Source organism: Prinia subflava, unplaced genomic scaffold (assembly GCF_021018805.1).
Source record: "Prinia subflava isolate CZ2003 ecotype Zambia unplaced genomic scaffold, Cam_Psub_1.2 scaffold_52_NEW, whole genome shotgun sequence".
Classification (NCBI taxonomy): Eukaryota; Metazoa; Chordata; class Aves; order Passeriformes; family Cisticolidae; genus Prinia; species Prinia subflava.
The window spans coordinates 88,879-105,832 of record NW_026961053.1 but is presented as its reverse complement, the minus strand read 5'-3'; the positions used below and the strand labels follow the sequence as shown (position 1 = coordinate 105,832).

Below are 16,954 nucleotides of genomic sequence, written 5' to 3'. Positions count from 1 at the left end.
GGCTGCCTGAAGTTTGGAGTGTTTGGACAGCAGCCAGGCACAGAGTGGGATTGTTGGGGTGTCCTGGGCAGTCCTGAGGTGTCCTTGGTCTCCGCAGCTCAAACAAGCACTGCCCCAAGAGCTGAACCCCAAAGCCTGGACATGCCCAGACCATGGGCAGAGGTATCTGAGCCACGGCCTGGGCACAGGGAAGCAGCTGCTGGGAGGGGTCTGGAGGGCAGAGCTGAGCACCCAGCACTTGGATGAGCTGGGATGTGCAGAGATTTGTGGTTTTCAAGTGATTCATTTGTGTGTGCAGTTGTTGTGTGCTGGCTTGACGCTGGCAGGACACCAGGCACCCACCAAGGCCACTCTATCACTGCCCTCCACAGCTGGACAGGGGAGAGAAAATAGAGTGAAGGTTCATGAGTTAAGGACCAGGAGAGATCCCTCATTGATTACTGTCACAGGAAAAACAGACTCTACTTGGGAGTATCACTAGAATTTATTAACAATCAAAATCCCAGCAGGACAATGAGAAGTAAAACAAACCTTAAAAACACCCTCTCCCCCACCCATCCCTCCCTCCTGGGCTCTCTCTCCTCCCCCACAGTGTGCAGCAATGGGGATTGTGGTCAGTTGTTTCTGCTGCTGCTCAGGGAAAGCCCTGCAGAACCCCACTAGTGACCGGTGCCAGCCTGATGCCACCCCAGTCACTGTCACCCTTTGTGCCCAGCCCATGAGCCCATCGCAAGGCATGTTTATCCAACTGGGCTGGACAGTTTGTCCTGAAGGATCCTGGCAGAGACAGTCTGGAACGCTTTTGTGGAATGCAGAATTCCCCATCTGCACAGCCAGGGGGTCACTGTGTCCCGGGAGGAACCACAGACATGCTGCCTTCCACCAGTGCCAGCCTTGTCCTCCAGGGCTTTTGCAACAGCTCCCCAAAAATCTTTTCCAAGATTTTATGGGCAGTGAAGTGAGACTGAAAGACCATTGCTGGTCCCATGCAGCTCCTGCACTGCTCTGTACTGGTCCCATGCAGCTCCTGCACTGCTCTGTACTGGTCCCATACTGGCTTCTACTGGTCTTTAATGTTCCCATACTGGTCCTGGTCTGTTACGTACTGGTGTGTACTGGTCCCTAACTGCCCATACTGATTCCACATGTCTTGGGGAAGATGAAAGTTTGCCAAGAAAGTTTCCCAGATATGTAGGTTCAGCACAAGGCTCTCTGAATGTGGAAAATGAAAGCAAGTTTTGATACAGAAGAATAAAGGATCTCTAACATTAGAATTGCTGAGCCAGTTGTTAGTGGACAACTAAGAAAGCAAAGGTTAAGTCGAGTTGGAAAGAGGTTTTATGGCTAGAGCAAAGGATATGTTGATCACAAACAAAGAAGATGTTTGTAGTAAGCAGAAATAGGTCTTAGGAAAAGCAAAAGATAGCATAAGCAAATAAAAACCCATGTTTTTACCAAGTAGAAAGAAAGTCTAAGAATTTACCACTGCAAGAAAACACAAAAAAACCCTTAAGCTTAAACTGTAACATAACATAGTAATGACAGTAGTAATAGGTAAAGGTGCTGTGTATGATGCTGATTGGTTTTTATGGATCAAGATGCTCAGCAAAGAAAACCATAGAATGCATTGGAACCAGAACTGAAGTGTCTCCAGGCTTGTCTCTAAGCTGGAGCTGGCAGCTTTAGACGTGGCTCTGTTCCCCACGACCCAACGAACGCTGTCACTTGGTCCATGCAATAAACAGCTTTTGAAGAGCCACCTGCTGTCCCACATCTCTCCTTCAGGCTCTTGCACATCTGAGTCTGCACTGGTCTCCTACTGATTCCATACTGGTCCTGGAATGGCCCCTTAGTGGTCCCATCCTGGCCTGGACTGGTCACATCTTGCTGCTGTACTCACCCACAGTGGTCTCATACTGGCCCAGTACTTGCCTGCACTAGCCTATACAGGTCCTTACTGGTTCCCATACTGGTCCAATACTTATCCAGCACTGGCTTGTGTAGGCCTCTGCTGGCCCCATACTGGTCCACAGTGGTTGTACAGTGGTCATACTAGCCCTCACTGGTGTGTACTGGCCTCTACCGGTCCCATACTGGTTTGTGCTGTTCTCTACTGGCTCATACTGGTTTTTACTGGCCTGCATTTGTCTGTACTGGCCCACAGTGTTCCACTACCAGTCCCATCAAGATCCTGTATTTGCTTGGTTTGGTCTCTACTGGTCCCATACTGCCCTGGACTGGTCCTCCATTGGTCCAACACTGGTAAAGTACTGGTCCCATACTGGTGTTGTACTGGTCCCACACTAGCCCTACTTGCTGCATACTGCTCCTGTACTGGCCTAGGACCAATCCCTTCCTGGTTCCACACTGGTTCTTACTGGTCCCATACTGGTTCAATACTGGTTCTTTGAATAATTTTGGAAGCAGCTGAGCCATTTTCAGCAGGATCTGAATCATTTTGGAACCGCTCCATTTTTAAGAGTTACTGACTGATTTTGAATAATTGTGTAAGTTTGAGTCATTGCTCAGAGCTTGAAGAGGGTTCTTTACAGGAAGGAGTTTGGTTTTTGGGACCTTTTCCTTTTTTTTCCCTGTTATTGTTTTCTCCCAGAACTGATAGATGAACAGAAGGAATTTGGAGCCAGCACCTGGAAATCCACTCTGGAGGAGATAATTCCCATTGCTGCGCAGTAAAGTGAGACCAGAGACATAAATCCAATGTGATAAATGGATCTTTCCTTTAACCTGTGTAAAATTTTTAGTGATATTTGGGATTTTCCCAGTTTCAGGATCTCATGCTGCTCATTGGAAGGGCCTGGCGATTAAGGTTGATGAATCACCACATCCTAGAGAACTGCAGAGAGTAATGTTCCCATTTAATCTCAAAAATCATCCAAAAGAAAGGCCCCAGAGGAGATTTAGGTGAAAAATCGTGGATTATTTCAGAAAACACCACTTGCACCTGGAGCAATCCCAAAGGTACCTGTGGGCAGGTGGGCACACAGGTGTGATGGGGCTGGCTGGGATCAGGCCAGAAATTAGAGCCTGATTTTGGGATTTACAGCAGGATTTCTCCTCTGATTCCAATTCCCAGTGTTGTGCTGGTACCAGGTGTTCTGCTGGTGGGTCTGGGACCCTCAAACTGGGATCTGGAACCTCTAAACTGGGGATTGGGTCCCTCAAATAGGGGATTCAGGTCCTAGACTCCTAAACTGGGGTCAGAAACCCTCAAACTGTAATCTGGGTTCTTTAAACTGGGTCTGGGATTCTCAAGATAAGATCGGGTACCCCCAAACTGAGGTCTGCAGACCTCCAGCAGGATCTGGGATCCTCACACTGGGGTCTCAGCTCTCTAAACTGGGACCTGGGCCTCTGAAACTGGGCTCTGGAATCCTCAAACTGGGTCTGACTGCCCCCGCCCCCCCCTCCAGACACACCTGGAGTTTGGGCCCCTCAAGGTGGTGTTTGGGGTCCTCCAACTGGGTGTGGGACCCACAAACTGAGATCTGGGACGCCTAAACTGGGTCTGGGCCCTTTCAACTCTTGTCCCAACTCTGGGTTCATTGCCCAGGTGCCAATTCCCTCCCCAAGCCAAGGCATTTCTATTTTTCATTCCCGTTTCTCAGGAGGGAGATGGGGGTTTTTCACAAAAGGCCGATCCAGATCTTGCCCAGTAGAACTGACCCTGGTCCAGAGTAGGGGGTCAATGGGTCAGTGGTCACAGCCCCCCTTTTGTTGCTTAGAAAGTGGCTGGTTTTGCACTCAGTGGTGGATTTTGAGGGGGACACCGTGGGAAAAAAATGGCAGGGGACATGTGAGGGAGGTGAGGTAGGGGTTTATTTGGGAGTACAAAGAGAAAAGGAGGATGGGGAGACCTCAGGGTGGAGTTCTGGGCTCACCTTAGAGGGGGGAGGTGAGTGGGAGGAGCCCACGATGAAGATTTGGGATCCTCAGGGTGGCCTTTGTGGGGTCTCAGGGGGGATTGGGAGGTCCCAGGGTGGATTTTTTGCGTCCCAGAGTTGATTGAGGAGGTTCCCAGACAGATTTTGGGGTCCCAGACGGATTTTGTGGGTGCCAAGGTAGATTTTGGAGTCCCGGGCTGGGGGGAGGTCTCAGGCATTGGCGCCCCCTGGCGGCTGGGAGGACTCAGTGCCACATTTCACGGTCCCCCTCAGCAGGAGGACTTTGGGCTTTGAGGACTGCCAGGGTGGATTTTGGAGTTTCACGGTGAGTTTTGCACTCCCCAGGATGGATTGGGGCATCTCAGGTTGGGTTTGGGGTTCTGGAGTAGGTTTTTGGAGTCCCAGGTTGGATTTTGGGGTCCTAGGGTGGGTTTGCAGGGTCCCAGGATGGATTTTAGGGTTCCAGCACCCGCAGTGCGAAGTCCAGGGCGGGGGCACTGTGGGTCAGACACCCCATGGACACCACGTCGATGTGGGGCCCCAAAAACTGGGGGAGGGTCTCCAAAACGATCCCCCCGCTGGCCTCCACTGTCACCCCGGGGTGCGCGGCCTTGACCTGCGCCGCCGCCTCGTGCAGCTCCTGGCGGGGGACAGCCTGTGAGCAGGGAGCACTCCCGCCCCAAAATTTGGGGTGCACAGGACAGAAAACCCCCATTAAATAGATGCTACATAGTGCAGAATTCTGCCCCCCAAATTGGTGGTTTCACTGCTCAAATCTGCCCAATTTGGGTCCCCCCCACAAGAAACCACCAGTTCAGGGATTACTCTACCCACTGATCTCCAAAATTGGGGTGTCCACCCCCAAACCCTCCAAATCAAGGGTTATCCCCCTTAAACCAGAAACTCAATAAAAACTCGCGTTTCCCACCCAACATCTGCCCAACTGGGGCCCCACCCATCACTGACCTCCAGAACAACCCCAAATTTGGGCTCTCCAATCCACTGACCACCCAATTTGGTGCCCACCCACCCAGAACCTCCCAAAATTGTGGGTCCCCACCCAACCCCTCCAATCCAGGCATTTGCCCACCCACTGAGCCCCACATTGTGGTCCCCCCACCTAAACTCCCCAAGTCAAGGGTCCCCCCAACCCAGAACCCCCCAAAGTGGGATTACTCAACCCTCTGACTCCCCAAAATTGGGATTCCCTGTCTTATCTTTGGTACTGCCCCACATAAACAGCAGATTCCCATTTTCCTGCTGCAGCCTCCCCCCTGGGTGTCCCCCATTTTTGCCATTCCCTTTGTTTTGGGGGGTCCAGCTGGGGAGAGCAGAGTCTGGATCTTTGTGGTCATCCCTCACTTTTTGGGGTCTTCCACCCATTTCACTGCTCTGCCTCCCATTTTCAAGGGTGCAGACCCCCATTTTTGGGGTCCAGCCTCACACTTCAGAGGTTCTCCCGTTCTTGGTAGCCCCTTTCCAGATGTTGGGAGCTCACCTGGTGGGGGCATAGGTCAAATCCATGGTGTTACTCCCCCATTTTTTAAGAGATCTGTGCCCCATTTTCAGGGGTTATCCCCATTTTTAGAGTCTAACCCCCCATTTTCGGTGTTCACCCCATACCTAGGGTCCCACCATTGTTGGCCCCCCCCTCCGATTTAGGGGCTCACCTGGGGGGCCAGGTTGTCCAGCAGGACGATGTCAGCCCCTGCCCCTGCAGCTGCCAGAGCCTCATCTGCACTCGAGCACTCGACCCCCAAGCGGCGGGTGAAGCCCCCGGCCCGGCGCACCCCCAAAATCATCTGGGGAAGAGAGGGGGTCAGGGGGAACCCAAGAGTGATGCCCAATCCCTCAGATGCAAGATGGGGTGGGGAAAAACGGGGGTCCCCACAGTGCTGACTCAAAATTGGGGTCCCCCCATCACCCCCCGCCCCCCGAATTGATCCCCACAAGCTGGGGTCTTCCCCCAGGTCCCCCGACCCAAAATTTAGGATTGTCCCACCTAGAAACACCCAAATTTAGAGTTATGCATCACGTGATCCCCCCTCCCCTTATGGGGTTATCCCCCAATTTCCCAGTCCCCCCCAATCCCAAACTGGGACCCTCCCACACATCCCCCCAACCCAGGGGTCCTCCCACATCAGTCCACACCCAGAATACCCCAATCCAAGAGTCTGTCCCAAAATTGGTACCTCCTTCAAATATTGGTGCTTCCCCCCTCTACCCTCGAAATTCGGGGTACCCCAAACCATCACTGACCCCAGAATCGAGACCCCTCCACCAAATCCCCCCCAGTTTCCTCCAGACCTCCTGTTCCCCCCATGCAAAACCCCCAAAATTACTGGTGGGTTGTCATACCCACCACCCTGAACCCACCAATTCAAGGCTCCCCCCACCAATCCCTGCCCAGGATTGGAGTCCTGGCCCCCCAATCTCCAAGATTCCCCGCCTGGCACCCCACAATCCCGGGGTTCTGCCGCCATTCCCGCCCAAACTCTGGAGTCCCCCCATACCCAGAACCCCCCAATTCAAGGGTCCGCCCCATTGTCCTCCCAAGTTCGGCGTCCCCACCTGCTCGAGTCCCCCCGCTGCCGCCGCCAGCGCTCGGTGATTGTCCTTGAGCAGGAGGAATCCCCCCAAACCTCCCCGGTGGGGGTCGGCGCCCCCCACCCCCAGCGCGTATTTCTCCGCCAAGCGAAAGCCGGGCGTGGTTTTTCGGGTGCCCCCCACCACCCCCGCCCAGCCCTGTGCCCGGGCCACCGCCACGGCCCTCGCGGCCATCGAGGCCACCCCGCTGCAGCGCCCCAAAATATTCAGGGCCACCCGCTCCGCCCCCAGCACCCCCGCGGCCGGACCCTCCACCTCGGCCACCACCGCCCGCCCTGGGGGCAGCGCCGCCCCTTCGGGCACCCTCCAGCTGAGCCGGCACCCCGACACCCCGAAAACGGCCTCGGCCAAGGGGGCTCCGGCCAGGACGCCCCCCGAGCCGCCCCCGCCCTTGCTGAGCAGCTCCGCTCGGGTCGCGCTGTCCCCCACGGCCGCCACCGCCGCGTCCGGCCAGGGCGCGTCCTCGTCCAGCCACGAGCGCGCCAGGGAGCGCAGGCGGTGCGGGGGCGGCGCGGGGGCCCAGCCCCGGCCGGGGGGCGCCGAGCGGGCCATGCTCCGGGGGGCCTGGGCACAGCGACAGCGGCGGCACTTGGGCTCTGCGGGGGGAACTCTGGGCTGATGGGGAAGGCTCTGCGAGGGCTTCTTGGGGTCCGAGGAGGGTCCCTGAGAGGATGGTGGGGTCCGCGGTGGGGTTTTTCAGGGAGATGTTTAGGTCTGGAGATGATTTGGGGGTTATAGAGGGGCTGAAGGGGAAATTTGGGGTGGTCTTTGTGGGGGTTTGGTGGATACGGGGATTTTTGTGTGAATTTTGAGGGGATTCTTTGGGGTCTAGGAGTCCTGGGAGGGTCCTTGTGGGGATACTGCGATCCGGGGAGGATTTTCAGGGGGATATTTGGGTCCGGAGGGAGTTTGGGGGTTATTGAGGTGCTGAAGGAGAAATTTGGGGTGGTCTGGAGGGGGTTTGGGGCGCATTGGGATCCTTGAGGGGATTTTGGGAGGGGGCCTGGTGGCTCCTTAATAGGATTTTGGGGGGGATCTTCAGGAGTTTGGAGGGTCCCAGGAGGGTCCTTGAGGAGCTATTGGGGTCCTGGGGAGGGCTTCTTGGGGCCGTTTGGGAGGTTCTTGGGTCCTGGGGAGGGGATTTTGGGCGGGTCCTGTGGGGAGGTTGGGGGTCCTCGGAGAGTCCTGGAGGGGGATTTTGGGGTCCCAAGGAGATTTTGGAGAAGAGTTTTGGGTGCAGGGGGGATTTGGGGAGTTCTTGGGGTCTTGGGGTGGATTTGGGAATCCAGGAAGGAGATTAAATGTGGGTCCCGCCCCCCCATGGGCACCCCAAATGTGGGTCCCCCTCCTCCCTGCTGCCCCTTGCCCCCAGCTCAGGCCAGTCCAAAGTCCGGTCCGGCTCGGCCACAGCACCCGCCCCTCCCCCCTGCCCTTCCCGAGACCCCCCGGTGGGGGAGGGGCGCCCCACTGACCAGTCGAGAGTCGGAGGCGACTGAAGCCCGAAATTGGGGTCGGGGGGTTCTTACCTGGGGGGCGCGGCCTGCTCCACCCCAGAGCCCGACCCCGGGCTGTGATTGGCTGCCCCGGGGGTCCCCACCCACCAAACCCCTTCCAAGGTTTGGGGTGGGGGAGGGGAGGGGAAGTTCTCTTTCTTGACCATAAATGAGCGTGGTGGAGAGCGTTGGAGAACACGTGTGTGGCGCCCCATGGTCGAGGGACACTTGAGGTGACACCAGGTGACATCAGGTGATTGCCCCAACCTGCCCCGCCCCAATTCAGACCCTTCCCCACCCCATCAGTGTCAGGTGGGGAGGGTTACAGTGGCATCGGGGGGTGACCGACACATGGGGTGATGGGAGGTGACAGTGGCAGGGGTGTCCCCGCAGTACCCGTGATACGGGACACTGGGGTGTGATAGGGCAAACAAGGCGGGGGATGGTGACAGTGGCAGGGCTGTGATGGGTGGTGCTGCCCTTCTGATTGATTTCCCTCCTTTCTCCCTCTCTTCCTGCCCTTGCTCCTTTCTCCCCCTCACATTTGATTGTTCAGTGAATTCCGTAATCTTGGCTTTGGCTCCTGGTCCTGTTTGCCCCCGAATTTGGGCAGAGGCACCTCAAGGATGGCATCTGAACAGCCGGGGATCCTTTCAGTGCCCTTAAGGTCATCCCTGCCCACAGGCACGAGCCCAGCAGTGCTGATCCCTGGGCAGGGAAGCACTGTGGCTCCCAGCGGCAGCAGAGGAGCCAGGGCTCCAGGCTCCTGGCCGTGCTCCACTGCTGCCGCCAGCCCAAGCTGTGCTCCCTGGGGATGGGGCTCCCCGAGCCCTGGGCACAACCTGCTGCCCTCTGTGCCCCAAAGCCTGCACGCTCCAGAGGCTGCTCTGGGTGCCCCGGGGCCCTGCCAGCTGTGGGGGGACATTCCAGGCTGTCCCAACCTGCCCTGCCCAGGGCACCAGGCAGGGGGGAAGGGACAGAGAGCCCTGGCAGCCCCCAGAGTCGCTCTGCTCATGGTGGGGGAGGAAGCGGAGCCTGGCAGGGCTGAGAGAGGGACAAGGAACATGCAGGGACAGGGAACGTGGAACACACACAAGGACATGAGAACAAGCCCACACGGAGAGCCAGAGTTGCTTTGCTGAAGCCATTTATTGATTCTTGCAGGGACATTCCCAGGGCTCCCAGGGCATCAGGGCCTTCTCCAGGGATGATCATCTCCTCATGCTGCTGCAGGGGGACAGGATACGAGTGTCACCACCAGTTCCAGGCCTGAAAGGCAGAACCCAAATTGGGACCCCGGTGTCCACTGGGACATGAGAGGGCCCTTGTCCCCAGCCCTCTCTGCAGGGACCTGCAGCAGGAGAAGGGATTTGGAGCCCTGCATACACCTGGCACTGCACTTGGCTCTTGAGCTCCATGTGGCTCCCAGAGCCCCTCAGCCTGGAATATGCCAAAAGCTCCCGCAGCCCTCCCTGCTCCCATAGGGACACTGGGTGTCCCCAGAGCCCCCCAGTGCAAGGAAAGCCTTGGGGACAGCTCTGTCCACCTCAGCCCAGCACATGGATCAGGGACAGTCCCCTGCATGTCCCTCTACCATTGCCAAGGTCTGCACAGCCCAGAGGGCTCAGGGGTGTGCCCTGGCCCCCGAGGATTGTTGGTGGGGCCGGAGAGCTTTGAAGGTTTCTCACCGGGGCATCCAGAGGGGCAGCCGGGCATCACTCCCGCAGAAGCTTCACCTGCTCAGCCACGGGGGGCTGGGGAGAAAGGCAGGGCTAGAGCCACACTGGAGGGTACTGGGGCACGTTGGGAGATACTGAGGAATGCTGGGATGCACTGGAGTGCCCTGGAGAGTCATGACCAGGACAGGGGAAGCTCTGGGCCCAGCAGAACTCCAGGTACTCACCTCAGACCTCTTAACTCATGGGAAGCCAATCGGTTTTTTCAGAGACATGGGCAGATGTCACTGGCCACTGGGGTGTCCCCAGTCCCAGCCAGGCACAGGGGGACCCAAATGGCTCCAGTTCCCACACTGGTGCCCCAATTCCAGGACTTACCTTAATGCATGCACCCCAACCTCCTACTACACCTCCCTATGGAAGGAGAGCAAAGGATTAGTCTGGAGGTGACCAAAGTGCCCCCCAGTTCCCACACTGGTGCCCCCAGCTCCAGGACTTACCCGAGCACACACAGCTTCACCACTGCCATCCATGTCGGCCTGGGGAAGGAGAGCATAAGGTTGGTCAGGATTGGCCCTTGTGGGGCTGGCGGGCACACAGATGACCTCAGCCCCCCCGGCCCATGGCTGTCCTCTGCTCTGGGCAGGGCTGCCACGGCATTTGGGGACACCAGTGCAGGGGGAAAGGCAATGGGCTGAGGGAAAAGGGTGGAAAGAAGAGCCTGGGAATCATCTGGGGGGAGGCATTTCCCTGTTTGTGCCATTCCAGCCTGGGTGGCAAACAGAGGAGATGCTGTGGAGATGCCTGAGGGGAGTAAGAGGGTGGGATGGGGAGGCCCTAAAGGCCGGGATCTGGGGGGAGCAGGACAGGAAAGCGCTGGGGCCCTGGCAGGGAGGAGCCGGGTGCGAGCATCCCGTGGGGAAGCCGGGCTCTGGCACCAGGAATTTCCCCGCAGGAAGGGCAAGGACAGAGACAATGGTGGCAATGAGAAAGCAGCACCTCCTGGGGCCGGGGAGCCCGGCAGAGCCCCTGCCTTGGGAAGAGCCCCTAGCGCCCTGCAGGCACCTGACTTGACTGTTTGCCTTGGATTTTCCCCAGGAGCCAGCAGGGACTTCCAAGATTTTCCTTTTGCCTCTTGGTGCTTTGTGCCTCTTGTTGAGGGATTAAGGAGTGCTGACCCAGGAGGGGCCCAGTGGAGGTGAAGCTGCTCAGCAGAGGAATTTCCAGCCCCTGGACACCATTCCAGATGCCCCCAGCTGGGGGTTGACGGGCTCCTTTTGCAGATCAGCACTTTACGGAACAGGGCTCAGGGCTGATTGAGTCTACCAGCACCAAATTCATGGAAAACACCGAGCTGGGTGGGCCTGTGGATCTTTTGCTGGGCACCAAGGCTCTGCAGAAGGATCTGTGCAGGCTGGATCGATGGGCTGAGGCCAAAGGTGTGAGGGTCAATAAGGCCAAGAGCTGGGTCCCAGCCCGGGGCCACAAGAACCCCATGGAATGCTCCAGGCTGGAGGAGACTGGCTGGAGAACTGGGAATGGTTCTGGGGGTGCTGGTGCCAGTGTCTGAAGATGAGCACAGGTGTGCCCAGGTAGGCCAGAGGCCAAGGGCTCCTGCACTGTGCCAGCCATGGGGTGACAGCAGGAGCAGGGCAGTGACAGTCCCTGTGCTGGGGCTGCTGAGGCCCCTGGAGGGCTGTGTCCAGTTCTGGCTCCGCATGGCCAGAGAGACACTGAGGGGCTGGAGCATGTCCAGGGAAGGGAACGGAGCTGTGGAAGATGCTGGAGCACCAGGAGTGTCTGATGGAGCCAGGGGGGCTCAGTCTGGAGAAAAGGAGGCTCAGGGGGGAACCTTCTCACTCTGTACAACTCCCTGACAAGGAGGCGCAGCCCGGTGGGGTTGGGCTCTGCTGCCAGGGAACAGGGACAGCATGAGAGGGAACAGCCTCAGGCTGTGCCAGGGGAGTTTTAGCTTGGACATCTGGATGAATTCCTTCCTGGAAAGGGTTGTCAGGCCTTGGAAGGAGCAGCTCAGTCAGATGATGGAGTCCCCATCCCAGAGGTGTCCAAGGAACGCCTGGACGTGGAACTCAGGGCTCTGCTCTGGTGACAAGGTGGGGGTCAGTCACAGGGTGGCCTTGATGGTCCTGGAGGGCTTTCCCAAACTCAGAATCCCTGGATTCCCAGTCAAAGAATCCCTGGATTCTGGGATTCTCCTGGAGAAATGCTTTTAGTCTTTTTTTCCCCTTCCAAGTTCTGGACTCGAGCTTGTCGTCTCCAGGGAGGTTCCCCATCCCACTTCCTCCTGTCCAAGCCCCTGTCCCACAGACAGAACCACAGGGTGACACATGGGCTGTGGCACCAGTGCCCCTCCCTGCAGCAGAAATTCTGCATGGCTGAGACTGTGGTCAGTAGGGGCAGGGAAAACATCCTTCCTTGAAAGCTGGGGTAAGTGTGGGGCCAGTTTCTGCACAGCTGAGACACATTCCCGAGGGAGGCAGGGACATTCCCAGTTCCTGGAGCTGGGTGGCCTGTCCAGCTCATTATTCCCCCGCTCTTGGTGAACAACACCAGTGCACTTTGCACAAACTCTCTGCATGGACAGCGTGTTCTGGATTCCATCCAGGGATTGGGATGGCTGCTTGTTCTCCAGGTTGCTGTGAACTGCCTCGCTCAGAGGTGATTCCCTCAGATCCTGGGTACATCCCTAAGCAGGAGCTCCCAAGATCTTGCTCAAAGGGATTCCTGTCCTTCCCAGTGAGCAGGAGCAGCTTCCACAGGCTGAGGACTACTGCCCTATTCCCAATCCCACTGGCAGTGCCCATATCTCCGGCAGGGAATGCCCAGCTGGGTTCTGTATCCTCAAATTCCTTTACCCTTGGCCCTGGTATCTGGCACTGGAGTACCCAGCTGAGGGATTGCTCTGCTAGAGAGGGGCTGGAATCAGAGACAGCACAGCCACGATGGAGGCCCAGGTGGGGCAGGTGCCATCCTGTGTGTCCTCTGCTGAAAACACCTGGGAGGACAAAAGGCAAGAGGGGAAATGGGCAATTGATTTGGAACCCAGGTGTGGAAGACATCCCAGGAAAAGGATGAGAGGAAAATCAGAAATGTCCCAAGTTGCTCAGAGTCCTGCTCAGGGAGAAGAAGGGACACAGCCCAGGACAGATCAGCTGCACCTCAGATCTCCCTGGTCAATTCTCTAACCCCTCTCTCCATCAGACACCAAACTGGGAACATTTCCATGTTCCAATGAGGTGCTGATGTGCAAACAGGAGCACGTCTGTGCAGAGCCCATGAACCCCCAGCTGGGCTCACCCGCAATGGCCCCTCAGGTGTGCAGGGGCCGGAAATGTCCCTGGGCCCCTCAGGATCAGCGCTCCTTAATCCCCCAACAAAGGAGGCACAAAGCACCAAGAGGCCAAAGGAAAATCTTCCTGCTGGCTCCAGGGGAAAATCCAAGGCAAACAGTCAAGTCAGGTGCCTGCAGGGTTTTGCCACCTGTGCCACAAGAGGTGCCTTCTGTGTGGTCAGTGTGCCATGAGGAGGGAACATCTGCTGGAAATGTCAGAGAGTGTCAGTGGAGAATGGAGGCCCTGGCAGCTGGTGGGAGCCCTGGGCAGGGGCTGTCATTGATCTGTGCCCTCGGGGCTCCCCCTGTCAGGGGCTCTGAGCTGGGCCAGGAGCGCGGGAGCCTCGGCTGGAGAGGTGAGCCCTGCTCAGGGCCAGCAGGGCAAGGCAGGGCCATCCCTGGGGCCAGAGGTGCTGTGGGAGCTGTGCGCCAGTGCCAGCATTGCCCAGCGCTCCCCAGTGCCTGCAGAGCCTGCAGATCCCAGTCTTCCAGCTGTTGCCGTGGCCCAGGACCCCGCTGTGCTTCCAGCTCCCTGTTCTCCCTGATCCCGGGCTCCTGGGGCCCCAAGAAGAGGGCTCAGGGCAGCTCCTGGTTCAGGCAAGAGGCTGCAGTGGCAACAGGGACAATTCTGCTGTGACACACGAGGTCTGGGGCCGGGCTCAGCTCCGGGCTGTCCTGCAAGGAACGCTCTGGCAGGGCAGGGCCAGCAGGAGATGGGGGATGTGGCACTGGGGGCTGCTGGAGGATGGATAGTGTTGGAATGGGGCTTGTCCCCACAGTGTCCTTTGGATCCCCTTGGCCCCCTTGGCCTCCCCGTGTTCCCGGGCCCTTGCAGGGGCAGCTGCCCCATGCAGGAAGCTGCAGGGATGCGGGCAGGGGGACTGGATCCGTGCCGCAGCTGGGATGGACTCTGGGCAGGGCTGGGCTTGTGGTCAGGGCTGGGGGCTGTGCCAACCCGGGCTTTGGCCTGGGGGCTGTCGGGGAGGACCCAGAGAGGAGGCCCGGCAGGGATAAAGGTGCTGGTGCCCTGCTGCAGCCTCAGGCAGCGCTGCCCAGTGCCAGAGGAAGATGAAGGTGGCTGTGCTTGGCGTGGCCCTGCTCTTCTCCATGCTGCTGTGCCTCCCAGCACAGAGCCAGGTGCGGCTGCAGGGCCACGGGCTGGGCTCGGCGCAGGAGCTCTTCCCAAGGCAGGGGCTCTGCCGGGCTCTGCCTGGCAGCCCTGCCCAGAGCAGAGGACAGCCATGGGCCGGGGGGCTGAGGTCATCTGTGTGCCCGCCAGCCCCACAAGGGCCAATCCTGACCAACCTTATGCTCTCCTTCCCCAGGCCGACATGGATGGCAGTGGTGAAGCTGTGTGTGCTCGGGTAAGTCCTGGAGCTGGGGGCACCAGTGTGGGAACTGGGGGGCACTTTGGTCACCTCCAGACTAATCCTTTGCTCTCCTTCCATAGGGAGGTGTAGTAGGAGGTTGGGGTGCATGCATTAAGGTAAGTCCTGGAATTGGGGCACCAGTGTGGGAACTGGAGCCATTTGGGTCCCCCTGTGCCTGGCTGGGACTGGGGACACCCCAGTGGCCAGTGACATCTGCCCATGTCTCTGAAAAAACCGATTGGCTTCCCATGAGTTAAGAGGTCTGAGGTGAGTACCTGGAGTTCTGCTGGGCCCAGAGCTTCCCCTGTCCTGGTCATGACTCTCCAGGGCACTCCAGTGCATCCCAGCATTCCTCAGTATCTCCCAACGTGCCCCAGTACCCTCCAGTGTGGCTCTAGCCCTGCCTTTCTCCCCAGCCCCCCGTGGCTGAGCAGGTGAAGCTTCTGCGGGAGTGATGCCCGGCTGCCCCTCTGGATGCCCCGGTGAGAAACCTTCAAAGCTCTCCGGCCCCACCAACAATCCTCGGGGGCCAGGGCACACCCCTGAGCCCTCTGGGCTGTGCAGACCTTGGCAATGGTAGAGGGACATGCAGGGGACTGTCCCTGATCCATGTGCTGGGCTGAGGTGGACAGAGCTGTCCCCAAGGCTTTCCTTGCACTGGGGGGCTCTGGGGACACCCAGTGTCCCTATGGGAGCAGGGAGGGCTGCGGGAGCTTTTGGCATATTCCAGGCTGAGGGGCTCTGGGAGCCACATGGAGCTCAAGAGCCAAGTGCAGTGCCAGGTGTATGCAGGGCTCCAAATCCCTTCTCCTGCTGCAGGTCCCTGCAGAGAGGGCTGGGGACAAGGGCCCTCTCATGTCCCAGTGGACACCGGGGTCCCAATTTGGGTTCTGCCTTTCAGGCCTGGAACTGGTGGTGACACTCGTATCCTGTCCCCCTGCAGCAGCATGAGGAGATGATCATCCCTGGAGAAGGCCCTGATGCCCTGGGAGCCCTGGGAATGTCCCTGCAAGAATCAATAAATGGCTTCAGCAAAGCAACTCTGGCTCTCCGTGTGGGCTTGTTCTCATGTCCTTGTGTGTGTTCCACGTTCCCTGTCCCTGCATGTTCCTTGTCCCTCTCTCAGCCCTGCCAGGCTCCGCTTCCTCCCCCACCATGAGCAGAGCGACTCTGGGGGCTGCCAGGGCTCTCTGTCCCTTCCCCCCTGCCTGGTGCCCTGGGCAGGGCAGGTTGGGACAGCCTGGAATGTCCCCCCACAGCTGGCAGGGCCCCGGGGCACCCAGAGCAGCCTCTGGAGCGTGCAGGCTTTGGGGCACAGAGGGCAGCAGGTTGTGCCCAGGGCTCGGGGAGCCCCATCCCCAGGGAGCACAGCTTGGGCTGGCGGCAGCAGTGGAGCACGGCCAGGAGCCTGGAGCCCTGGCTCCTCTGCTGCCGCTGGGAGCCACAGTGCTTCCCTGCCCAGGGATCAGCACTGCTGGGCTCGTGCCTGTGGGCAGGGATGACCTTAAGGGCACTGAAAGGATCCCCGGCTGTTCAGATGCCATCCTTGAGGTGCCTCTGCCCAAATTCGGGGGCAAACAGGACCAGGAGCCAAAGCCAAGATTACGGAATTCACTGAACAATCAAATGTGAGGGGGAGAAAGGAGCAAGGGCAGGAAGAGAGGGAGAAAGGAGGGAAATCAATCAGAAGGGCAGCACCACCCATCACAGCCCTGCCACTGTCACCATCCCCCGCCTTGTTTGCCCTATCACACCCCAGTGTCCCGTATCACGGGTACTGCGGGGACACCCCTGCCACTGTCACCTCCCATCACCCCATGTGTCGGTCACCCCCCGATGCCACTGTAACCCTCCCCACCTGACACTGATGGGGTGGGGAAGGGTCTGAATTGGGGCGGGGCAGGTTGGGGCAATCACCTGATGTCACCTGGTGTCACCTCAAGTGTCCCTCGACCATGGGGCGCCACACACGTGTCCTCCAACGCTCTCCACCACGCTCATTTATGGTCAAGAAAGAGAACTTCCCCTCCCCCACCCCAAACCTTGGAAGGGGTTTGGTGGGTGGGGACCCCCGGGGCAGCCAATCACAGCCCGGGGTCGGGCTCTGGGGTGGAGCAGGCCGCGCCCCCCAGGTAAGAACCCCCCGACCCCAATTTCGGGCTTCAGTCGCCTCCGACTCTCGACTGGTCAGTGGGGTGCCCCTCCCCCACCGGGGGGTCTCGGGAAGGGCAGGGGGGAGGGGCGGGTGCTGTGGCCGAGCCGGACCGGACTTTGGACTGGCCTGAGCTGGGGGGAAGGGGCAGCAGGGAGGAGGGGGACCCACATTTGGGGTGCCCATGGGAGGGCGGGACCCACATTTAATCTCCTTCCTGGATTCCCAAATCCACCCCAAGACCCCAAGAACTCCCCAAATCCCCCCTGCACCCAAAACTCTTCTCCAAAATCTCCTTGGGACCCCAAAATCCCCCTCCAGGACTCTCCGAGGACCCCCAACCTCCCCACAGGACCCGCCCAAAATCCCCTCCCCAGGACCCAAGAACCTCCCAAACGGCCC

The 16,954-nt window shown here is 58.7% G+C and overlaps 1 protein-coding gene across 1 annotated transcript; it reads right to left on the bottom strand.

Annotated features, from left to right (window-relative positions):
* Window positions 1–3,037: 3,037 nt before the first annotated feature.
* LOC134565469 (nicotinate-nucleotide pyrophosphorylase [carboxylating]-like) lies at window positions 3,038–7,112 on the bottom strand. Its single transcript, XM_063425057.1, has 3 exons — window positions 6,474–7,112; window positions 5,573–5,704; window positions 3,038–4,542 (listed from the first exon to the last, which is right to left on the bottom strand). The coding sequence occupies exons 1-3, from the start codon at window positions 7,059–7,061 to the stop codon at window positions 4,357–4,359; spliced, it is 906 nt and encodes a 301-aa protein (XP_063281127.1). The 5' UTR covers window positions 7,062–7,112; the 3' UTR covers window positions 3,038–4,356.
* Between the last annotated feature and the right edge of the window lie 9,842 nt (window positions 7,113–16,954).

Bases quoted from the DNA above. Each gene is read 5' to 3' on its own strand.
- LOC134565469 (XM_063425057.1), bottom strand. From the start codon at position 7,061: ATGGCCCGCTCGGCGCCCCCCGGCCGGGGCTGGGCCCCCGCGCCGCCC. The intron at 5,705-6,473 runs GTGGGGACGCCG...TCTCTTCCCCAG, and splicing joins CAGCGGGGGGACTCGAGCAG to ATGATTTTGGGGGTGCGCCG. The intron at 4,543-5,572 runs GTGAGCCCCTAA...GTCCCCCGCCAG, and splicing joins TGGACAACCTGGCCCCCCAG to GAGCTGCACGAGGCGGCGGC.